Below are 25,005 nucleotides of genomic sequence, written 5' to 3'. Positions count from 1 at the left end.
CCATCAGTTCCCACCCCGGAACAAAACTGGTTCAGCTGGGACAGGATGAGAGGTTTTAATGTTAGGAATTTGCATTTCAGAATAGCAGTCCCCCACTGTGCTCTCCTGTCAACCCAGGCAGTCAGTGCGGGCCATACAGTGCGGACCTGTCCACAGGCACATCCCTGGGAGGTGTTTTCTGAGCCTCCTGAGCTGAACTCCTGTTTTATGAACTGAACACAATGTTCTCCCTGCTCACAAAGCCGCTGACCACAGTGCCTCTGAGTTATGCATTCATCCCCCAGGAAGAAACAAAAAGAAAACCACCACCAAACTCCCCAGTGTGTCTGCTCCCCTGCCTCCATGCCCTTGCCTGTGCACTGACCCTCAAAACGTGTTCATGATGTCACTTTCCCGCTAGGCTCAGGAGCTCCCCTCTGTGAGCACAGACACACAGAAGCCAGCCCTGACCCCCTCTCCACCAGTCAGAGCCATCTCCTTCCAGCTGAGGCCACAGGACATGAAATGATTTCCCTCAAAGCATTGTGCATGGGAGCATAAGGCTCAGAGTCTGCCCACACGCCTCCCCTCGACTCGACCTCACTCAGCCCACATCTTCCGGTCCCTCTGGACGTGCCTTGCGTTCCACCGCCTCCTACCAGTGATGCCCACATCAGCTTCCAGGACCAGGGTACATTGATCCAGAATCTCTCTCAGGACTGGGGTATGTCCCCCACAGATCCCATCCTGAAACCAAGGGGTATCCCCTCTTAGGACCAGGGTACATCCACCCAGAAGCCCTCCCAGACTGGGGTGTGTCCACACCCAGATCCTCTCCCAGGTCCAGGTGTGTCTCCCTGGATCTCCCCGTAGAATCAGTTCACATCCCCCCATCTCCCCTCTCAGAACCTCAGGGCATCCTCCAATCCTCTCCTATCACTCATTGTGTTGCCTGGATGGTCCAAGTGGCTGCGGAAGGCTCTGGGAACAGGTATTGAATGGAAATGTGTCATGAATGGAATTAAAATATGAAAGGCAGATGCTCACAACTAGCCACATGGTAAGGCTCCCTCACCTGTCATTCAGGAGACTGGCATTTCATGCTGACACATGTGAGGCCTGGGCAGGGCTGCCATGGCCACCTCCAGGCTCTCTGGATGGCCAGGCAGTCCCCAGGCAGATGCTGAGGGACAAAGTGCCTGTGTACCTGAGAGACCCAAGAGCGGGCAGGGCCCTCTTGGGCCCCAAGTGCTCCCCTCTGCCATCCCAAAGAGACAAGGCTCCTTGCGCTGACATCGGGCAGCAGGTGGCCAGGAGGAAGCTGAATGCTGATTACCAGCCCATCTAGACAGACAGTTATTGTGAGATACAACTCTGCAGGCTCAAAGGGAGTCGACAGAAAAAATACAGCAAAAGTCAGGACAGCTGAGGTCTGAGGATACACTTGGTAAAGTCACAGAAGACATGTCCTCAATCAGCGCTCAGGTGTCAAAACATCAGCTCAGCTTTGAAGCAACAGAGGAAATCATGAAGGAAAATGATCCTTCCATTTGAAAACATAAAAGATTGAATTTTTACACAAGGAAAAGCAAAGCTAGAGGAACAGACCCGGGGAAACGTGGGGATGAGGTATCAGTGTTTCTGTTATACAATGAGAAACTGTATAGTTTCTGACTATATCTGACTGCCAGGAAAGCCAGAATATAACGGGACGGAGGGTTGGAGCATACTAGTCACAAAGAAATACAGAAAGTGAACAAGCATGAAGGAGTTGCCGTCAGCCTTAGTAAACAGAAAGGGGCAGGGGAAACAGGAGGTGCCAAGTCCTCACAGAGAGAGAGGGAGGCAGGGAGGGAGAAAGGCGGAAACCAATAGGCAGAAGGAGAGGGAGAAGGGGAGAAAGACAGGGACTGCAGAGCAGCTCATCAGATCCCCGACCCACCTACAGGGCTGGGCGAAGCCTGGCAATCTGCATTCCTAACAGGCTCCCCGTTGGCCTGGGCTGCTATAGACAGCAGAATGTAAGCAGACATCACTTATAAAGATGTAAAAGAGCACAAGTTTGGGAAAATACCTCAGAAACCTGGGAGAGAAACGACATATTTGCACTGCTAAAAATGTTACTCAGTGAATACTTCATGTGCGTGAAGAAAAAACTCTTTTAGAACGTGGTATCTAAATGTCAGACACTGAGAACACTGCAGAACATGCATTAAGGGGAAGAATAAGCAGATGTTTTAAATCACATTTATCACACCAGTAGCTATGTCTGTGCAAAATGATAAGCAAAAAGACAGAAAATAAAATTACATCTACACCAAAATGGCAATCACGTGGGGAAAAATACACATAAAGACAACATCTGAACAATAAATAGCATTCGGCTGGGTTAACTGGATTGGTTGACATTTTGAAAATGTCCTGCTTAAGAACGTACGCTCTGCAGTTAGAACTTGGACACATCTCTGAGCCTCCCTGAGTGTGGACTGCCTCCTCCATAGGGCTGAGGAAAAAATCCCTTGCTCACAGAGCTGCTATAAAACCCAGTGAAATGCTGCACATCAAGCAGCAAAGGCTAGACTAGACAATACTGGGTGGAAAGAGAGTCCTTAGGAGAGGCAGCAAACATCAGAAAATAAGTGAAAAAAGACCAACACAGAAGCAGGAAAGGAAGGTATGGAAAAGGAGATGGGAGGGAGATAAAAGAGGAAAAGAAAAGGATGATTCGGAAATGCACACAAGCAGGGCCCATGAAAAGAGCCTTTGCCTTCTCCACTACAGAGAATGTAACTAAGGGGAGAACAGGGCTTCCAAAGATTCATTTCTGGGATTTTATGGAGGTAACAAAATAAGGCTATACACCTCTCACAAAGCACAAAGGAGGTATCTCTCCCAGTGTGACCGACTCCAGTCTAAGAGCAAATGCTCAGGGTTCAGCCTCGAAAGATGCTCAATTTATACACACACCAACACATTCACGCACACACATAGACAACACATCAACATATGGGCATATACACATATACACATATCCCTGCATATCACACGACTTACAACAACAGACATACAGCGCATGCGGCTACACGAATCACACATCTTACATGCAGTACAAAACCAACACATACACTGCAAGCACCCCAGATGTACAGACAGGCAGCATATAACATGCACACATACACATGAGCACAGGGCATCAGCAGCACACGATGCACGACATGGTACAGAGGCAACCAAAGTGTGTACATATCCACAACATGCGCATCTCCACAGGGACGCAGCATGTCACATATACACAGACATGTACACCTGCCCACATATCATCCACATGGACACGCCCTCCTACATGTTCACATACACGGCAATGCACACACCACCTAAACATATATATGTGATCTATTTCTCAACTATATCCTACTTTTATTGTAACTATTAGGGATCGCAACAATGTCTATACATGAAATGTGTTTGTGAGTTTTTACATTTATATTTGGTATAATACCTTGTATTCACATAGTTGAGAAAGAGATCCTACATGCCAGCCACAGGCCTGAGACAGAAGCAGTTTTGTGTCACAGAGGCCTGTGAGCCCCAAGGCTGGGGGAAGAGTCTAGATCCTTCCAGTGGAAGCACATGGAATGTGCCAGGCTTATCCCAGGGGCTCCCAGATGGTTCTTCCTAAGCCCACGTGCTGGGCACAGGCCCCAGGCAGCAGACAGGGAGCACAGAAGACGGGTCACAGAGGGCGGTGGGAACCTAGGCATGGCTCCCTCCAAGCCACTGCTCTTTCCCTCGTGGCTGTTTCATCCTGAAAATGGGGTGATGTCAGCCACTGGAGCAACCCCAAGGGCTGTGGGTGCTGTATCATGATCACCATGACCCTTCTACAACTCCCAGCACAAGGGCACCTCTGCCTTCCACAAGTGCCAGCGTGCTGTGGGGCTGGCCACACTGAGCCAAGGGCAGGGCTGGTGGGAGCCTCAGGCCAGTGGGTCAGGGCCACCTGCACGGTCACATTCACCCAAGGCCCAGCCAGGACCTGCCTCGTCGTCCCTGGGCACCTGACTCATTCCAGCTGTAACTGGAAGTCAGTGCGCCCAAATGCTGTCCCCAGAGCAGTCCTATCCCAGCACTATCCCATGGGCAGCAAACCCAGCCTGCCTGTCCATTTGCTAACTATAAAACCTCAGGGCATCTCCTCCACAGCCTCAAATACCAACATGTACCACTGGGAATTGTGGCCCATGTCACCACAAGGTAAACTGAGGCTCAGGAAGGCAGCTTCCTCCACCTCCCCAGCACCACAGCCAACCCCTCCAGGCTGACTGGCCCAAGCCACTGACCTGCTTCTCGTTCTCATCCTCCAGCCTCAGTCGATCCTCAATGCAGCTCCGGGCCTGCAGGAACGCCTTCCTCTGCGAACGCTCAGTCAGAATCCGCACGAAGACCCCATACATGTTCACACCGACAAAGAGCAAGGCGTTGGCGCCGAGCTACAGGGAGAGAAGGAGGCAACATGTGGAGCCTGACATCTCACACACATGAAGAGGGCCCAGGCCGCCCGGAGAACATAGCAAGAGCTCTCCAAAAGCCACACGGCCTGGGGCCAAACCCATGGCATGGGGCCAGGGACACAGGGAGCCAGCTAGGCAGGAGCCCATCCTCACCGTGTTCGGGTGGCCGTGAGACAGCATGTCAGGGGACAAGGAGTAACCAGGCCTAGTATCAAGGCCAAATTGTGCCCCTCAAAATGCACAAAGTCCTAACCCCCAGGACCTCAGGATGTGACTAATTGAAAACAGGGTCTTTACAGAGGCAATTAAGTTAAAATGAGGCCATCAGGGTGGGCACTAATCCAATCTGCCTGGTGTCCTTATAAGAAGGGAGATGAGGACACAGACACAGGCAGCGGGAAGACTCTGTGAGGGCACAGAGAGAAGACGGCTGTCTGCAGCCCAGGAGCGAGGTCTCGGGAGAGCCCAGCCCTGCTCACAGCCTGATCGTAGACTTCCGGCCTCCGGACTGCGAGATTATCTGTTTCTGCTGTTGAAGGTGCCCAGTCTGTGGTGCTTTGTTATAGCAGCTTCAGAAAACCAAGACCCTTGGAGAATACATATGTGTAGAGTGGCTGTTCCCACAAAACCTGCACAGACTCCTCTGGAAAGATTCAGGAAAGGTGAGCTCACCAAAAAAAAAAAAAAAAAACCCAGCCCAGATGTTGATTTGGGAACACAGTGAGCACCAGCACAAGATGGGGAAACGCAGTGTCCAGAGCCCGGTCTCTGCACACTCCCTCAGTCCTGTCCCCACTTCAGCTTCAACAGATGAGACACAAGGAACGGGCCAGCCTGAGAAGAAGCCAGCCCCAGCAGTGCACCCACACTCCAGGCTCAGGACCAGGCTCAGACCCAAGCATCAGGTACCTGGTGCCAGCCTGACCCAGGTTTCCCCTCCACAATCACTTTCCGCTCCCCACTGCCTGCCACCGGTCTCATCTGGTCTGTCTCTACATCTTGCAGACCACTGTGTCTGGACACAGGCCCCTCTGACGAGCCATGCAGGGCTATGGTATGTCCTGCCAGACGCCCTGAAGAAGGGCTGCAGTTTGTAAGTATTGTATGAAACGGGTGTCCCTTGGTCACTTGCAAAATTGGAGAATTTCTATGTCTGATTAAGCCCAGGCATTTCTACCTGTGCCCCAGGGAGCAGAAACCTGCAGGCTCTGGCTGTCACTGTCTCACATGGATTAACCACAAACACCCCCACATGTGAACGTCTGCTGCACACTATGAAACAGAACTAAAATCAAAAACCAACTCACCCAGTAGTGTGGGGAGCAGCTGCCCCCTAACAGGGAGCCAAGAGAGTCCGGGAGGTGGAACCATGAGACGGGAGAGATGGGTGTCACCCCAATGGGGCCAAGCTACAGGCAGCAGGACGGGAGCCCCCAGACGGCTTTAGGAGGGAGACCTGGCAGCTCCTGGCCACCTACTGGATGCTGGGACTTAGGAGCAGGCAGAAGAGTTGACACTGATCAGGGGCAGGGGCCACAGGGAGGGGAGAGGACAGATTTGGAGCACCTTCAAACCCGAGGTGTATAACATAGCCTCAAAGGCACATCCATCAGGAGGCTGGAAAACAAACCTAGGACCAATGGTCACAAGCAATCTGGAAACAAAATCAGAGCCACTCTCAAAGAGGTGACAGGGAGGGAGGACGAGGAACACGAATCTGCAGGGCCCCAGCTGACAGCCATCCTCTGTCTGACACCTCCACAGGGGACCTGACCCTCACCCAGCGCATCCCCCCACACACACCAGACACACCCCCACCTGACTCTGTGGGGCTGATGACATTAAACACCACTCATTGGCAAAGGCACAGGCAGGAAGTTGCCCCTGCTGGACAGCGCCACCTTGACCACAGCCTCTGCAAGCCAGAAATGGGATGGTTGTCGCCTGTGAGGGGTCAGAGAAGGCAGCAAGACATCCAATAGGATGGCATCTCCCAGACCCTGAGTATCAAGAAGGTGACCTTGAAATCTCCACTATGACCCTGAAGATCTCCATGGTACCTGAACATGGCCATTTAGCTTCCCTCTCGGTGCATTTGACAGAGCTGTCGTCATGGTGTGGATACCATTCAGATCTGGCTTTTTCCACAAACAAAATGCAAAGCATGTTAGGGTGTGTTCAGTGCTCAGAATCACCGAACACCATGGATGTCTGGAAAGGGTCAGGGCCGGAGCCGGGAGCTGGAGGACCCAGGGGCCAAAGGACATGTGGGGCACTGGAGCTGCCAAAGCTAAGCCAGCGAGGCCTGCAGAGGGGCCTGCATAGGAGGCCACCACCCACTTTCTAATGGAAGTGAAAGGCAGGTGGACTCCAGCCCTTAAAGCAAAAATGATAATTAGGAACAACAAAACCTCCCTTGGAGATTTTCCACATTTTAGCTTCCTTTCTCCCCTGGTTTCCTCCTGGAGCATAACAGGCTTAGATTACAAGCATATGACAAGGAGTCCATGGGTGGTGGGGACATAGCACAGCTGGCAGGTCAGTTGTCAAGATGACCGGCCCTCCCCGTGTGCATCAGAGCTGTTCCGTGTAGGGTAGCAGCCCATGGAGGCCGGGGGGAATGGCGGCTGGTCCCCCTCATCTCTGCTCTACATGGAGGTGCCCCTGCAAGCCCTCCCAGGGCCCGGGGAACCCTTTCTCAGAGGGAACCAGCCGCTCCTCTCTTTTCATTAGCTTGCCTCCCCATTTCTGTTAACTACAATCTGTCCTCACTAGAATGGGAACCATTACTACCTGCCCTTGGGATATCTGAAGGGCACTGTCATCAATGAAACCAACACTCGCATTGGAAGCTTCAGACCCCTATGACCCCTGGAAAGGAAAAGCACCGTCAAACAACCCAGTCCTCTATGAGCTGGACACTGCCTCCCTTCAAAAACCAAACAAACAACAACAACAACAAAAACCCCATGGAGGAGGAGGGTGGTTGAGAAGGGATTGCTGCAGAAAGGACACTTCAGTAGGGCTGGGTGTTATCTGCCAAGTGCTCCACACCCGCCATGAGCACAGGTCTCACCCGCCTAGACACCCATGCCCCCGCAATTTCCCAGATGAGCATCCTCAACCACCAAATGCATCCACTGTGTTGGAACTGAGAGTTCCAAGCCTGTCCCCAAGGTCTGGAACTCTCAATTCTCTCCATGAAGCTCTCTGAACTCACGGTTAGAGGGGCATTTAGGTCCAAAAGATGCATGTCCTGCCCAGGGTAAGGCAATCATGATATGGCTTAGCACATGTCACAATGACAAGAAAGGCAGGCTCGGGTCACCACAAGCTACTCAGAGATGGGGGCTCCAGGGGCTGCAGGGTGAGAGGCGGCCTCCCCACCACAGCCCGCTGGTCACTCCTGGGGCAGAGGATCCACCCCAGCCCAGCCCAGGCCATCTGTACACCATCACCACGTTCCCTGACCACATGGTGCCCCAGAGTCACATGCTGCCCACACCAGCCAGGCCCTGGGTGGTACCGGCTTGCTGGTCTCCCAGTATGGACACCCTTTTAGGCCCTCACCCCAGCAAGGGCTGTGCTGGGCTGCGAGTGAGGACAGGAATCCAGGTATCCTCACCAGGGTCACACCCTGCCCTACCCCTGCCTTCTGCCCACACCACCTCTGTGCCTCAGTCTCTCCAGCCAACAGATGGGCAGATTGGTGGCAACTTCACAAATGAAGTTATCAAGGAGACCTAAGGAGAAACCCAAAAAAGGACACTGCGTGGGACGCAAGTTAGACTCTGAGGTATCAGGGTGAGCCTGGAGCACCACGCAGTGCCAGAAAGTAAGGAAAGCATTACACACACACACACACACACACACACACACACACACACGAAATGATGGGGGTGTGTCAAAGGACACAGCAGCCACTGAAAGAGCCCCCAGTGGCCAAAGAGCACCTAGAAACACCCTGAAGAAACCTTCATGGGCCAGATGGACTCAGCCAGACAGCCAGGAAGAGAAGGGCTTCCCAGGTAGTCAGCTGGACTGAGCACCAGCATGCTCGGAAAAGGCAATCAGGAGGAACAGCACCTGTCTGCAGGCCCTGGGGCATCTCTACTCGACTGTGCACCACCTGAAAACATCACCAGGGCCGGCTCCCTGCTATAGGATGCAGGTGAGACTCTGAGGCACCAGAATGAACTCGTGTTTGGCTTAATTCACAGGAGGGTACATATGCAAATGTTTATAGAAATGTGAGTGCAGGCCGGGCACGGTGGCTCACGCCTGTAATCCCAGCACTTTGGGAGGCTGAGGCAGGCGGACCACAAGGACAGGAGATCGAAACCATCCTGGCTAACATGGTGAAACCCCATCTCTACTAAAAATACAAAAAATTAGCCGGGCCTGGTGGCAGGTGCCTGTAGTCCCAGCTACCCAGGAGGCTGAGGCAGGAGAATGGCGTGAACCAGGCAGGCGGAGCTGGCAGTGAGCCGAGACTGCGCCACTGCACTCCAACCTTGGCGACAGAACGAGACTCTGTCTCAAACAAAAAAAAAAAAGGAAAAAAAAGAAAAAAAAAAAGAAATGTGTGTGCACATATACATTCTAGCTCTACCTAATGAGAGAAAACTAGAAGCAATGGCTCCCCAGGAGCAATGAGGACACCAGGAGGCCAGGTAATGGTCTTTAATAAAATTCTCCAATAAAAGGAACTGGGCTCCCTGGAGAAATGACTGATTCTTGGGCTCAGGCAGAGAAAATATTTGCTAATCAAGCAGATGGGCCTGAAGCACCTTGCAGGGCCAGAAAGCAAAGCAAGTGTCACAAACACACACACAAATGAAGGGAAGGGGGAGTGTCAAAGGACACAGGAGCCAACTGAAAGAGCTCCCAATGGTCAAAGTTGGAACAATTTGAGCAACACAAAGCAGTACTGAATTGTAACCCAAAGTATAAAATAAACATCAGTACTGACATAAATCAATGATTAAATAAAAAATAAATGAAGGACAACAGACGAAAAGGCAAAAATTTGGAGCATTCCAAATCATTTATAGCTACTCCGCCCTCAAGAATGTAAACTCCCCACTCCTTCAGTATGGGCTCGGCACAGTAATTTCCTTCGGAAAAGCACAAATGGAAAAGGAAGAGAAAAGGAGGAGAAACCTGCCAATACCACCTTAGCCAGCTGGTAACTGCCACCACTGGCCACGATGAGTCCTGTTGACAGATGTGCCCTGACACAATGCGGTGAGGGCATGTCCTCCCAGGCCTCCTGCTGAAAACCAATACCCCAGTCTAACCAAGAGAAAATCATAAGACACTGGAGGGTCACTGGACTAGCATCCGTCATGGTCACTGGGCTGACACCACCCGTGGTCACTAGACTAGCACCCTGGAGGAGCCCTGCGCCCCTCCCCCAATCCAAGATGTCCCATAGTCCTTAGAGAAAGTATCCCAATCTGACATCATCATCCCACACCCCCAGGTACCTGTCCTTCCTCTCCTCCAGAGACAGGTGCCACTGCCCAAGCCAAACCCACAAGTCCCCTGATCTTCTCTCTCTGTCCTTCTGAAGCCTTCATTGGGTCCTGCCCCTGACACCCCTGTACCACCAACTTCTCTCTAATCCCATTGCCTGACACAACTCACAATCAGGCCATAGTCAAAGTCCCCGTGAGATACTCCCATCATCCCAGATATTGGATGGAGCGCCACCTCCTTGGCACGCTAGAGAGCCACTGAGCCCTGCTCAGGTCACTGAGCACTGACCTGTCTGCCATGCCATGCACACACATGGGAGCACATGCCCTGGCCATGCCACAGCTCTGGGCAGAGCATGCTCTCAGACCTACAACCCTCACTGCACCCTTGGCCAAGAGGGTTTTCCCTCCTTTCACGGAGCAGCCTCCTGATCCCTAGACTGGTCTGGGTGGTCCCTTCTCACCCCAAGATCACTGCTATTGAGTATGAAAACCTCTCCATTGAATTTGCTCCCATTTTCAATGTGCCATCACCCGGGCTGCCCCAGCACAGTCCCTCAGCCTGGGTGGCATTCAGACTATCCATGGGGACAGGAGAACCACTGCAGGACAGTCCTCCAAACCAGCCTCTCCTGAGCAGAGCGTGAGTGTAGGCACAGCCTGGGGGCCTACTGGAGGGAGTGCTTTCTCACATGAACTAACAGCACTTGGTCCACAGGCCAGCAAAGGAGCTGACTCCACATGACTGCTCCCTGCACAGCACTGGGCATGTTCTCATTGGTAAATTCCCAGACTGCGATCAGCCTGCCATCTCCCAGGTGTCTGGATGGTGGGGTGGTCCCTCGGCCCTCCTCCCTGACTGAGCCCCCAGTGGACACCACCCAGTCCCTCCACGGTGCTCACCAGCGGCTCAGTGCTGGTGTGATGCCATTCTCTTTAAACCGTGGCTGCTTCTTCAGTGTCTCACACAAGCGGGTTTTTAAATTAACGTAATTGCTTGTTAGCTTCTGGTGTTTGAATTAATAAAAGCGTTTTAGAATTAGCATCATTTGAAACAGGGCCAGCAGAATGCTGATAATTGTTGAAGCCAGTGACGGGTACTCAAGAAATCACTGTGCTGGTCTGTCTACTTTTGTGTATATTTGAATTTTCCATAATAAAAATAAAACAACACAATTTTTTTTAAAAAGAATTTGACAGGCTCTCTCTGAGCTCCCATCATCAGGTTTCTAACGCGTGAAGCTATGTTCACCAGACCTAGGAAAGGATTCTCATGGGGATCTGGAAAAGCAGCCATCTTCGGTGCTTCCTGTGTAACCACTGGCACCTCAATTCCAAGGGGGCGTTAGGGCCGCATGCAGCCTGTTCCTCCATGGTGCCCCTCTCCAAGCCAGCCCAGTCTCCCCTCCCGGGTCATACACACTCACGAGGTCAGCTTAGGAGGGAGAAAAGATTGGTAGAATCTGACATGAGGACACTAGCAGGAAAGTGAGGAACACGAGGCAGGGAAGTCAGAAAGACAGATGCAAGCCCCCAGGCGGCAGAGCACCCTGGGGACAGCTCCCATCAAAGACAGTCCGCTCCCCACATGTCTCAATACATCCCTGCCCAGAAGATCAATGAATGACACAGTGACCATCTGAGCCTCCCAGAGAGGGTGACACCAGAACCTCAGAACAGCGCCACTTCCAGCTTGTCCACTCCCACCCACAGCACCTGTGACACCAGCCACAAGGAGCCACACTATCAGCTGAGCTCTCAGGCACTGCTCATTTCTGACCCTTGAACAAACTGAAGCCAAGGCACTTGGCCTAAAAGATGTGCCCACCTGGGCCGGGCATGGTGGCTCATGCCTGTAACCCTAGCACTTTGGGAGGCCAAGGTGGGCAGATCACCTGAGGTCAGGAGTTCAAGACCAGCCTGACCAACATGGAGAAACCCCATCTCTACTAAAAATACAACATTAGCCAGGCATGGTGGCGCATGCCTGTAATCCCAGCTACTCAGGAGGCTGAGGCAGGAGAATTGCTGGAACCCAGGAGGCAGAGGTTGCCGTGAGACGAGATCATGCCATTGCATTGCAGCCTGAGTAAAAAGAGCAAAACTTCATCTTAAAAACAAACAAACAAAAAAGATGTACCCACCCAGCAGGACCCTGCCAGTGACGAGATCCCACCTAGCACCAGGACATGATCAGTGCTCATGAAACATTTCTGATGTCTGCAGGTACCGATTTTGAAAAATTAACTATCAGAGATATTTCGAAATCCTCAGGCTCAGCCAATGTTTCCTAAAATGTGTTCCTTCAGTTAATTACTAACACTGCAGGGTAGGTGGGATCTGAGAAAACAGCTGGCACAAAAAACAAGTTCAACGAACAAGTCTTTCAGATCCCTTTCTCAGGCCACGGTTGTTTCAGAAAGGCAAAGCGTTCTCTTAAGAAGAGGCTATTCCTCTCATAGGGGAATGAAGGCAAAGGCACCCATGACTTCCGGGAGCATCATCACTGAACATGGCTCCAGCACAGGCTCACTGCACTGGCCAGCATATGGTGCACACCGAGGTGACCAACCAGAATGCTCACTGACATATGCTCCCTGGGGAACAGAATGTTCCAGAGCAGGCTGCCCTGACTCCCAGCGCATGCCTGCAACTGCCTGGCATCTCCTGAACTTTCCACCATCCTCCTAAGCAGACTCACCCTCATCAGCTACATGCTTATTACAATAATGCTGCTTCCAGAAACTAGACAGTAGCGCTGAGAAAATCCACAGATGCCCCTACAGGCTGGGAGAGAAGCCCTCCTTGAGCGTAACCAGGTGATGCTTCACACGGAAAGGCTGGATGCTGACCACAGGCTGGGACCCCTAGACCCGACTCCAGACTGTGTGGTAGGTGGGGGACATGGGGGGTAAAGAATGCAGTATTAAACAGGTTTAGTGAGAAAGCACTGAGCCCAGTTGCCAGGGAAGGGCACTAGAAGGACCATGTCCAGGGACAAGAGGTCAAGTGAGTCCTTAGGGCTAGTGGGCAAGAGACAGCCAGAGGACCACAGTTAGAGATATACAGCAGGGGGCAGCGGGGGCCTCTGTCCCAGGCACAGCCCTGCTGTGAAGTGGCCATCCTCTTTGTCCACAGTGGGCATCTGACATCCCCACACTCGGACATGTGATGCCTTGGGCCCTGTGCCACCTGCTGTGTAAACAATGCCCCATCGATCAGAAGCATCCGTGCTCCCGGGAAGTGGGGGTCACCAGAGCCAGGGTGTGCCACATGCAGCAGGACTGCAATCAGGTGAACCAGGTCAGTAAGAAAAGGGCACTCAGGGCCTGGCATGGTGGCTCACACCTGTAATCCCAGCACTCTGGGAGGCCAAGGTGAGGGATCGCCTGAGCACAGGAATTCAAGACCAGCCTGGGAAACATAGTGACACTCCATCTACAAAAAATAAAATTAGCCAGGCATAATGGTGCACTCCTATAGCTCTACCTACTCTGGAAGCTGACGCAGGAAGATCACTTGAGCACAGGAGTTCAAGACTGCAGTGAACCATGATAATGCTACTGCACTCCAGCCTCGGCTACAGAGAGAGACCTTGTCTCAAAAATAAATAAATAAAAATAAATAAATAAATAAAAGCAGGGCGCGGTGGCTCATGCCTATAATCTGAACACTTTGGGAGGCCGAGGCAGGTGGTTCACCTGAGGTCAGGAGTTCGAGACCAGCCTGGCCAATATGGAGAAACCCCATCTCTACTAAAAATACAAAATTAGCCAGGCATGGTGGTGCATACCTGTAATCCCAGCTACTCAGGAGGATGAGGCAGAAGAATTGCTTGAACCTGGGACTCAGAGGTTGTGATGAGCCAAGACCGTGCCATTGCACTCCAGCCTGGGCAACAAGAGCGAAACTCTATCTCAAAAAAAAAAAAAAAGAAAGGGGAAAATAAAAGAACACTCAGATGGCCAAGCACCGGGAAGCCAGGCCAGCCAAGCACCATGCATCTGCATTTTCTCAGGCTGAGCCACTTCCCGAAGGCTGAAGAGTCTACTTCAGAGAAGAGTCTACTTCGGAGAAAGAAACAAGGAAACACTGTACTCTGATAAAAGAGCTGCTCTGTATTTTAGAACTAAAACAAAAGTTGTACTCAGATTCAGAATGTGCACCAGCATGGACTTTCTCCTCTATGGGGCTCGGAGGCTGTAGTGTAGGGCTCCCAGCATTTCTAGGGACCCCATCACACTGCTGGCAGCGTCCTGTCCACCTGCTCCCAGGTTCCTCTGAATGTTGCCAATGCTATTGCACTTGTATGCCCACACAAGCATACATGCATGAAAACACATGCACATGTAAGAACATATGCATGCACACATGCACATGGGCATGCCCTGACACACAAACATACACATCCACACATGATGTGTACACGCAGTCACACATATCCACATGCACATGTGTGCACACAGGCACATGCCCACACAGAGGCCCCACCCAGAGAGCTGTGTTCAGGCTCTACGAAGTCACACCCGAGCTCTGGGAAGCAGACAGCTCTTCTCAGCTCCAGGCTTTCTTCCCAACCCAAACTGAAGGCAGAGTGAACACTAAAGCCTGGAGATCAAAGCAGTTCCTGCCATCCCTTTAATCCGGGGAGATGGGATTGTTCCAGGGTCTGCGCTGCCTTCAGCACAAAGCCAGAGATGGGCCGCAGCAGTGGGCTCCTATTCTTCTTGCCCTGCCCCAGGGATTCTCCCACACCTCATACATCCTTCCTGGGGCTAGCATCTCTGCACAGCAGAAGGAAACACACATGGGGTAGGAGGACAGATGGGACCCCTTAGCAAAATAATGCAGAAGACACCCCATGCTCCACTGAGAAAAGAGCCCAGGTCAGCCTGAAGAGGGCACAAGGAGCCGAAGGGTTAAAGGTGACAGAGGAGAAACACTGGGAGGGAGAACAGGAAGACTGGGTGGTGGAGGCAGGCCTCCCACCCCACCCCTAGCCCCAGGTGCCTGCCCTGGCCTGCACTGGAGAGGGGCACAGAGAAGTGGCAGGCAGCCCCACTCCCTTCCCTAAGGAAGGCTTTAGAGTCCTAGCCTGTCCCTGCCTCCAGAGCTCCCAAGTCCCATGTAGACATGCCTGCCCTCCCACCAGCCCTCACTACACCTCCGTGATGCAGGTAAGGCTGGCAGCCTGGCTTCCCTTCACAGGCCAGATTCTGAGATTGCCAAGGTCACTGAGCTGGAGGTGCAGGAACTGGGCTTCAACCCAGGTCTCTGTGGTGGTGCTGCTGAGACACAGGGCACAGGCTGACCTCCCTCAGAGACCAGGATGACACATCTACTCATAAGACCCACATACTAGTAACAGTGAAGTGAGTGTAGGTGAGCGTGAGCATGTGAGTGTGCATTAGTTTACGAGTGTGCATGTCAGTGCACTTACTGTATCAGTGTGCAAATGTGCATTGCTTTGTGTGTGAACCTATGTAAGTGGCTGAGCATGCATGTATTTGTGAGTGCACTGTGTGAGTGTGTGAGCTAGTGTGTAGGTATAAAATGAGTGTGAGGGTGCATGTGAATATGTAAGTGCATGCACACAAGTGGGCATGGATGTGTGAGTATGCACTAGTTTATGAGTGTGAGTTTCTGTGTGATTATGTGCATGCATGTTTGAGGTGAGAATGAGTGTGAGTGTATGCATCTGGGAGGGTTTTTGTGTGGGTACGTGCATGTATGGGTGTGTGTGTGTTTATGTGTGTGTATGAGCATGTGTTTATGCATGACCATGTGTGTTTGTATATGTTTATGCAAAGAGGAGGGATGGATATAACTCATATGCTTACATGGAGAGCAGGAAAGGTCTGCTCCCATTACCTTGCTCAGCCCCTCAGGGTAAAGAGAGGACCTGTGGTCGTGTGAACTCCCCAAGGGGGTTATGTGGACATGGCTAGGTGGCCAGGCTGCTTCTCCTGACCANAAAAAAAAAAAAAAAGAAAGGGGAAAATAAAAGAACACTCAGATGGCCAAGCACCGGGAAGCCAGGCCAGCCAAGCACCATGCATCTGCATTTTCTCAGGCTGAGCCACTTCCCGAAGGCTGAAGAGTCTACTTCAGAGAAGAGTCTACTTCGGAGAAAGAAACAAGGAAACACTGTACTCTGATAAAAGAGCTGCTCTGTATTTTTAGAACTAAAACAAAAAGTTGTACTCAGATTCAGAATGTGCACCAGCATGGACTTTCTCCTCTATGGGGCTCGGAGGCTGTAGTGTAGGGCTCCCAGCATTTCTAGGGACCCCATCACACTGCTGGCAGCGTCCTGTCCACCTGCTCCCAGGTTCCTCTGAATGTTGCCAATGCTATTGCACTTGTATGCCCACACAAGCATACATGCATGAAAACACATGCACATGTAAGAACATATGCATGCACACATGCACATGGGCATGCCCTGACACACAAACATACACATCCACACATGATGTGTACACGCAGTCACACATATCCACATGCACATGTGTGCACACAGGCACATGCCCACACAGAGGCCCCACCCAGAGAGCTGTGTTCAGGCTCTACGAAGTCACACCCGAGCTCTGGGAAGCAGACAGCTCTTCTCAGCTCCAGGCTTTCTTCCCAACCCAAACTGAAGGCAGAGTGAACACTAAAGCCTGGAGATCAAAGCAGTTCCTGCCATCCCTTTAATCCGGGGAGATGGGATTGTTCCAGGGTCTGCGCTGCCTTCAGCACAAAGCCAGAGATGGGCCGCAGCAGTGGGCTCCTATTCTTCTTGCCCTGCCCCCAGGGATTCTCCCACACCTCATACATCCTTCCTGGGGCTAGCATCTCTGCACAGCAGAAGGAAACACACATGGGGTAGGAGGACAGATGGGACCCCCTTAGCAAAATAATGCAGAAGACACCCCATGCTCCACTGAGAAAAGAGCCCAGGTCAGCCTGAAGAGGGCACAAGGAGCCGAAGGGTTAAAGGTGACAGAGGAGAAACACTGGGAGGGAGAACAGGAAGACTGGGTGGTGGAGGCAGGCCTCCCACCCCACCCCCTAGCCCCAGGTGCCTGCCCTGGCCTGCACTGGAGAGGGGCACAGAGAAGTGGCAGGCAGCCCCACTCCCTTCCCTAAGGAAGGCTTTAGAGTCCTAGCCTGTCCCTGCCTCCAGAGCTCCCAAGTCCCATGTAGACATGCCTGCCCTCCCACCAGCCCTCACTACACCTCCGTGATGCAGGTAAGGCTGGCAGCCTGGCTTCCCTTCACAGGCCAGATTCTGAGATTGCCAAGGTCACTGAGCTGGAGGTGCAGGAACTGGGCTTCAACCCAGGTCTCTGTGGTGGTGCTGCTGAGACACAGGGCACAGGCTGACCTCCCTCAGAGACCAGGATGACACATCTACTCATAAGACCCACATACTAGTAACAGTGAAGTGAGTGTAGGTGAGCGTGAGCATGTGAGTGTGCATTAGTTTACGAGTGTGCATGTCAGTGCACTTACTGTATCAGTGTGCAAATGTGCATTGCTTTGTGTGTGAACCTATGTAAGTGGCTGAGCATGCATGTATTTGTGAGTGCACTGTGTGAGTGTGTGAGCTAGTGTGTAGGTATAAAATGAGTGTGAGGGTGCATGTGAATATGTAAGTGCATGCACACAAGTGGGCATGGATGTGTGAGTATGCACTAGTTTATGAGTGTGAGTTTCTGTGTGATTATGTGCATGCATGTTTGAGGTGAGAATGAGTGTGAGTGTATGCATCTGGGAGGGTTTTGTGTGGGTACGTGCATGTATGGGTGTGTGTGTGTTTATGTGTGTGTATGAGCATGTGTTTATGCATGACCATGTGTGTTTGTATATGTTTATGCAAAGAGGAGGGATGGATATAACTCATATGCTTACATGGAGAGCAGGAAAGGTCTGCTCCCATTACCTTGCTCAGCCCCTCAGGGTAAAGAGAGGACCTGTGGTCGTGTGAACTCCCCAAGGGGGTTATGTGGACATGGCTAGGTGGCCAGGCTGCTTCTCCTGACCAAACCCTTGCCCAAACCCCTGCCCCTGCCACTTCAGCCCCCATGCTGCTTGGGGTTCAAAAACCAGCTGAAAAGGGGTCAGCCTGGCATCATGGCCACAGGGATGCCTGTCTCCACTGTGGACACATGGCCACCTCCGACTGGGGCTGTTCCACAGGGTGTTCCCACTAGTACAGTTTGGCAGAGAACACTTGGGCTGAACACACTATGCCTGCCACCTGCATTTTGGGGGTCTCTCCGAACATCTGAGCAAGACCAGCGCCTCACTGCAACTATTCCGTTTTACTAAGTCAGAGACTAACTAGTAGGTCATCAGCTACATACAGCTATGTATGTAAGTGACAGTAAGGGGTAGGTCCCACTTCACTGGGCCCAGAACAGTGTGGGGAGGACAGGGAACGCCTCCCAGGCACAATCCATTCATATTAACTGGAGGATGTATCTGTTCTACAAAACCACAGGAGGCAGCTACTGTTCCCTTTTGTGAGGGAGAAACAGAGGCATGTGGATCATCCCAAGCCCAAAGTCACACAGATATACTGGAGCCCCTGAAATGCCAGGAGAGTCACCCAGCTCACACACCCACCCTCTTCCGTCTGAGTCAGGAAATGGTCCAAGGACATTTCTGGGCATCTGCGGGAACCTGTGAACCTAAGGAGTTGATCCCTGGCCCTCTCAACCTCAGAGATGTGACAGGAGAGGGACATCGACCTAAAACCACCATGAACCCCAAAAGGGCAGGCAAACAACTCTAAAAGCCAACGGTGACAGTGGCAAGCGGACATCACCGACCGGAGCCTGCTGAGTGGTCCCCTCGGGTCCTCACACAGCCCCCAGCCCACTCCAACCTCCTTGTGGTCACACTCGGCACTGCTCTTGGGAGAAAGGCCAAGTCCACAGTGTGGTTTTGCTCCACTTGGGCCTTTGCGGGACTCGCCCCACTACTCTCGCTCGCTCACAGCCCTGTGCTTGGTCCAGTGATCCTGGCTGAGCGCTTAGTCCACAGGAAAGCCGCCTCAAGCGGTTAGGCCTGGTCTGTCCCCTCTGCACACCTTCAAAGGTCACCTGAATGTCCCCCCCTGCAGGATTACAGTCCGAGTTATTGACCAGGGTCTCGCCAGTAGACTGCAGCTTCCCAGAGGAAGGGAGGTCTTATTCCCCTGGTAAACCAGCCCCCAGCTCAAGCCTGGCACCTAAACACTGTGGGGTCATGGGAACCATTGAAGAGAGGCAGGGAGGCCCCAGCAGCTGCAGACTCCACCCCCTGTGTCTGCTCCCAGCTCTTCTCAGGTCCGTGAAGGAGCTGCCCCCTTGCCCCACAGTCCATCAGTGCGACCAGACTCAGCACGTGTCTAGAGCTCCTTCCACAGTGCAGCCCCTGCTGGGCACATTGTGGAGGGACAGAGAAAAGCCCCTGGGCCCTCCAGCCCACCTCAGAGGTGGAGTGAATGGGAGCCCCTGGCCCGATGTCCAGGACCCTTCTCCCTCTCTTTTATCCAGACCCAATTCCTGCTCACCCTCATCCCAGCTGCCCTGACAGGGGCAATTCTGGAAGCTTTTTAAATTAAAGTTAACAGCCCTTGAGGGAGGATAAGCCAGGGGGTGAAGTAAAATGGACCAGGGGAACCACCCACCCCTACGAGAAAAAAGGGGGGAGCAGGTTCCAGGGGCATGGATGTCCCCTGCTGTTGCTCCCTAACCACTAAACACAGGTCTGGGGGCAATGTGGAGCTGGAGGGAGCAGCGAAGCTGCGACAGGACTGAAACCAGAGTCAGGAGCACAGGAACGTGGGGGCCATGCCCAGGACGCAGCAAAACTGACCTCAGGGAGAGTGTCCAGGCAAGGACAAGGAGACTACCTTCAGGTCACCAGGCTGCCACACAGCAGGGGGCAGGGAAGCCCACTCCCTGCCTTCACACAGCCTGACCCCTGTGCCAGGAGGAGCAACCCACCTGTTACCCTCCCTGACCTAGCTCTAACCCTAGCCCTGTCGCTGTAGGCAGTGGCTCCACCAAGGCAGATGGATGCGCAGCAGATGGGTACTCCATGGTGACAGAACCAGGCTGCGGGCCACAAAGATAAGGGGGCGGGTGGAAGGGGAAGTGGAGGAGGGGTCTGTGGGGGAGTAGGGGCCAGCCACAGGAGTTGGGGCCCAGCCAGGGGAGGGACCAGCAGCGGGAGGGGCTGGTGGGGGAGGAGGATCCCAGCTGCAGAGGAAGGCCCAGCCAGAGGAGGGGCCAGCAGGGGAGGTAGGGCCAGCAGAGGGAGAGGCTGGGAAAAGGGAGGCAGGGCATGGTTAAACTGGGAGGAGACAGCGTGTTGGGCAGTGGGCACATGGAGTGCAAAGGCTTATGGGGCACAGCCTGAGGGCTGGCAGATTGGTGTCACCAGCACACACCTATGCCGCGAGCTTTGCTATAAACAACCAGGTCATCCGGGGCCCTTGCGCTCTACGATTCTGCATGCTGTGGTTAGGTTGTTTCACCTCCAAGCAACCAAGCCACGGTTCTGAACCAGAGCTCAGACATAACTGGAGCTGCACAGGGAAATTTCAGCTGACTCCCATTTCTCCATGATAATCATGATTTCTGTTATCCTGCCTACAGCCAAGAACTCGGCAGAAACTGAAATGTATTTCATTTACATTGATAAGCAACCAAATTGAAAGCATATAATTTGCACACTGCAATGGATCCCTACTTCAGAAAAAAATTAAGTAAAAATACAACATCCTGATTCACACTGGTCAAAAAGCGGGTATTTCGAGGCTGTGCAGAGTAAAGTAGCAAAGGGAGGAAGCTCAGAGCTGGCAGAGACCAGCACACATGTGCTGCACCCTGGTTCTCCCCAGGCAATGCAGGGTGCAGGGTGGGAGGGGGACCCCTGTGGGAAGGACTGGGGCCCTGCCCAGGCCCCCCTTTCCCAAGATTCCAAGCTACTCCCTCTGAGGCTCTCCGAGTCTGTGAATGGCATCACAAGGGGCCAAGCCCAGACATCCAGTGTTTCCCTTTCTCCGCCTTCCTCATCCCCCATGTTCCTTGGCACTCACCCCTACCCCACCCCCATGATCTACAGCCCACCCTGGCAGGCCCTGCCTACTACTGACTGTGAGCAGCCATGGATGTCTTGAACAGGATGCTTTCAGTTCTGACAGGTGCTCAGCTAAATAAAAATGATTTGTATTTCATATAGGTTCAATCAGTGACCCAAAAGCAAGGGGCTGGGAGAGGAAAGAAACTCAGTTCTGTCCATTTAGATTTATGGGTACCTTCTCAGTGCTGGCCCAGGTAGGAACAAGGCTGTTCCCCTAAAGACCTCTCTGCTCAGGGACATCAGCATCAAGCACTCCTCCAGGGGAGGAGCTAAGCCCTAGCTACTCAATTCCACCTGTGCTAACAGTCACGCACGCTAGCTTTCAGAGTTCTCTCCTCTGCCTCCCAGAGTCCTGGGGCAGCTTGGGCTTTACAGGAAAGGAACCAGATGCCCCAAAGCACCCAAGCTGCATTCCCAGAGCCCTGTGCACCAGAAGTGGAACATGAATGCTCTAGGGAACCCTGAGGGTCTTGCTTCAGAGGGGCAAAGGCTCTGGAAAGAGAACACAAGAATGTTCTCCATAGCTCAGAGCAGGGACTTGAACCCAGGTCTCAGAAAGCATAGGCTTTTTCCAGGCCTCCTTGGGGTTATCCTTGACAAGAAGGCATTTGGGTCTCAGAGAAAGGGGTGGGATTCAAGGGAGGGAGCTCCTTTGCCCCACGGAGTTAACCTGACTCTGGAGCCCACTGGGCTGACTAGTCACTAGACTCAGCACCAGGAGATCACCGTGGAGATCTCATACTCTGAAGCAGCATCCTGCTACGTAGGCAGTGAGGGAAATCCCCTGCAAAGATTCCTTCGTTCATTCACTCCATCTTTCATCCTCTTTGGGGCATCCACTCCATGCCCAGCATGGCTACTACCTGCCCAAAACTCAGTATGGAGGACAAGGTGCTGTCAACGAGTGACTGCACTGCACAGTGGCACAGGTCCGAATAGTAGGTGGATGGTAAAGCAGTGAAGGGCAGCAGAAACATCAGTGCTGTGTAAATGTGTGTGCTGTCTTCTTCACCATCTCAAGCACCAAATTGCAGAGCTCATAAAGGACAGATTTCACAGGCTCCTGGAATTCTCTAATTGGAAAACGGAATCCCTGGGGAATCATCTGCCCCATTCCCCACACTGTAAGTTTCCCTGCACTGATCCCCATGTGTTTGTCAATATCACTACCACCTGTATAGACACGTGGACTTGAATAGAACATTCTAAAGAGGCCAATATGTGCTTTTCCAATATGAAGTGCTTGTCTTCACTACAACCCTGCAGGGGGGCCATTCTGCCCTTTACACAGGTGAGAAACCTGAGGCTCAGTGAGGGAAAGCTTTGGACTGCCCAGAGAGTCACAGCTAGCAGGGAAACCCAGATGTCTGCTCCCGAAGAATCCTTGCTCCCAGGATGGGCTTCCTTCCCCACTACAGTGACAGTCACAGGGACTCATCTTATCCCAGGGGGAGGGACAGAGCTGTGTCCAAAAACTCCTTTACAGACTCTCTCCCCTCCCTCTCTTTTTTAATCTTTAATTCTCTAAAAGAAATGACTAGAGGCTATATAGGAATGTCTTTATTTTAAAAGAGAAAGACAACAATGCAGCCTTTTATTACACCAGCTGACTCCCTGGTGTAATAACACAGAGAGAATGCAGTGTGGCTGGGAAGGGACCAAGCTCAGCCCCTCCCTATTCCTGAGCTGCCCCAGCATCTGGTCAGATTGGGGAGTCTTGGGGTTGCAGGTCTGGCTGCGGGGGCCAGCATGAGGCCCAGGCTAAACACAAACAGATGGGGGGTGGGGGCGGTAGGAGATACAGGAATGCCCCCTGAGAATGATCAGGCAAGGCCCACGTGCTGCCCACAGGAGGCTGTGGAAGAGGTTGTGGAAGAACCCCAGGCTCCTTCCCCTCCAGGACATACAGTCCTCTGGCTCCTTTCCCCTTTCCTCAGCCTTTAGACATCCTTTTGTGCCTCTGCCCTTCACCTGTACCTCTCTTCCTCTCTTCTTCCGATGCCCTCTTTGACAATTCTCCATGTACTCCTGTCTTCTTCCCTCCCCTCCCTTCCCATGGGTTGAGCACATGCTGGTCTCTCTCTGACCCTAACACACAAGTCCAGTGATGTGTCTATCCCTGTGCTGCCAGGTTGAGCATCTCATGGCTCCTGTGTGTGCTGCCCCTGGCATCACCGTCTAAGGACACCTCCTTAGATCTCTGGGTGCTGGTCCCCTGGGGCCAGGCTGTGGGACTCCTCACCACCGCCCCCCAGTTATTCTTCCCTAATCTCCCTGGATTCAGCTTCCCTTCCGACCCCTTACCTCTCCCCAATTTGCTCCCACCACTGCTTCCTTTCCTGAGATGGGCTCCCCCACCCCATTTGAATTCATACCATCCCCCTGCTAAACTGCAGCTACAGGCAGAAACAAAACCCTCCTCGGGGTCTTCCAAATCTCCCCATCCCCCACTCTCCATCCCCATCCCCGCGGCCCGTTGGAGATGGGCACAAGTGGAAGCTCTAAAAGCCCCGCCGTGGGGCAAAGACCTCTGGTCCACGTCCACCTCCCGGCAGTTGGAAGAGCAGGCTCCTCCAGGGCCCAGAAGAGCCCGCGGGAGGCAGACAGCGTCTTCGTCCTTGCAACCATCTCGCCTGCCAGACTGGGAAGACAGTGACAAAGTTCGGGCGCAGAGAAAGCAGGGTCAGGGCAACCGCCGAGTGACAGCGGCAGGGACTAGACTGTGTTTGACCTTGGCAAACCCCACTCTTTCTGGGCCGGAAGCATGTCCACAATATGGTTGCCAGCAAGGCTGGAAGAGGCGAAGTCCTTTCCCACCACCCATATATACTCCCCTCGGGTCTGCAGGGCGGGGAGGCGAGCCCCGCACGCGCTCTAGGTGCGCAGGAGAAGAGCCCCGCGCTGCGCGCAGAGCCGGCCTTGGGAGCCCGCCCTGGGGGTCTCCTCCCCTCGCCCACTTTCAGTCCCTCTGTGGGGATGGGTGCGGCAAAAGACCGGCGGACCCCTCTGGCCGCCGTCTGGCCACTCATCAGCTCCCTGACCTTGGCCAAACCTTTCTCTCTCCACACCTGTCTCCCCTCTCCACACTTCACGCCAGGGGCGCTTTGTGGATTGTAACTCTGAAGAGAGCCCTGGCCGGAGGATGCCAGCTCCGACTGCGTCCCCAACTCGCTGGAGTGACCTTGAACACACCCCCAGTAAGAGCCTCAGTGTCCCCACCCGCCGCATAGGAAAAAGCGCGCCCGACTCCGGGCGATCCCAGCATCGTCCCAGCAAGTGTGTCCGAGACCAGATGAGGGGTGCGCGGCTGTACTTACCGTCCTCCAGAGACGTGGGCGCTTGGCGGGGACCAAGGTGGCTGTGACCAGCAAGTGCGACGCAGCCACCACGAGCCCAAAGCCGATGGCCAGCAGGCTGCGCACGGGCAGCAAGGCATAGGACACGAAGGTGACCAAAAGGAGCTGCCAAACCCCTTGTTCGGCAGCCGCTGGCCCCCCAGCGGCCCCGGCGGAACCCCGGGCGGGGCCGCCCAGCGCGAAAGGACAGCAGAGCAGCGCGAAGGTGAGGCTGAAGAGCAGCGCCAGCTGGCCGACCTGCTGCAGCTGGGGCACCTGCAGGGACCGGACGTTGGTTACCACGAGCAGCGCCAGGAAGAGGACGCAGTGCACCGGGTGCGAGCCCTTGGCCAGGCCGGGCGCGGGCCCCGGCGCGCCCAGCAGCTCAGCCAGCGCCAGCGCGCCCGCCAGCAGGCTGAGAACGGCCAGCGCCTTCAGCGTGGCCGCCTGCTCCAGCCGCAGCGTGTAGCCGCGGAACAGCGCCTCCAGCTCTGGGCAAGCGAACTCCTCGTCGCACGCCCGGAGCCCGCGCCGGCGGCTTGGCCCGGCCGCCCGCTCGGCGCCCCCGGGCTCGCC

At 53.5% G+C, this 25,005-nt stretch overlaps 1 protein-coding gene across 8 annotated transcripts in view; it reads right to left on the bottom strand.

Moving 5' to 3' along the window:
• The window catches only part of ADCY1 (adenylate cyclase 1), a 143,737-nt gene that overhangs the window by 117,992 nt on the left and 740 nt on the right, over positions 1-25,005 (bottom strand). For 7 of the 8 annotated variants that reach the window (XR_001887031.1, XR_001887032.1, XR_001887033.1 and 4 more), the window contains exons 1-2: positions 24,412-24,999; positions 4,320-4,469 (exon numbers count right to left, since the gene is read on the bottom strand). Coding sequence is in view for 2 of the 8 variants with exons in the window: in XM_017880307.1 (XP_017735796.1) it covers positions 4,320-4,433 (114 nt within the window). In the remaining 6 variants the exon portion in view is untranslated. Of the gene's footprint in view, positions 1-4,319; positions 4,470-24,411; positions 25,000-25,005 lie in introns of those variants that run through there. The other variant, XM_017880309.1, reaches the window with a different exon arrangement.

This window comes from Rhinopithecus bieti, unplaced genomic scaffold (assembly GCF_001698545.2).
Source record: "Rhinopithecus bieti isolate Rb0 unplaced genomic scaffold, ASM169854v2 scaffold_12484, whole genome shotgun sequence".
Classification (NCBI taxonomy): Eukaryota; Metazoa; Chordata; class Mammalia; order Primates; family Cercopithecidae; genus Rhinopithecus; species Rhinopithecus bieti.
This window is presented reverse-complemented; position numbering and strand designations above follow the sequence as displayed.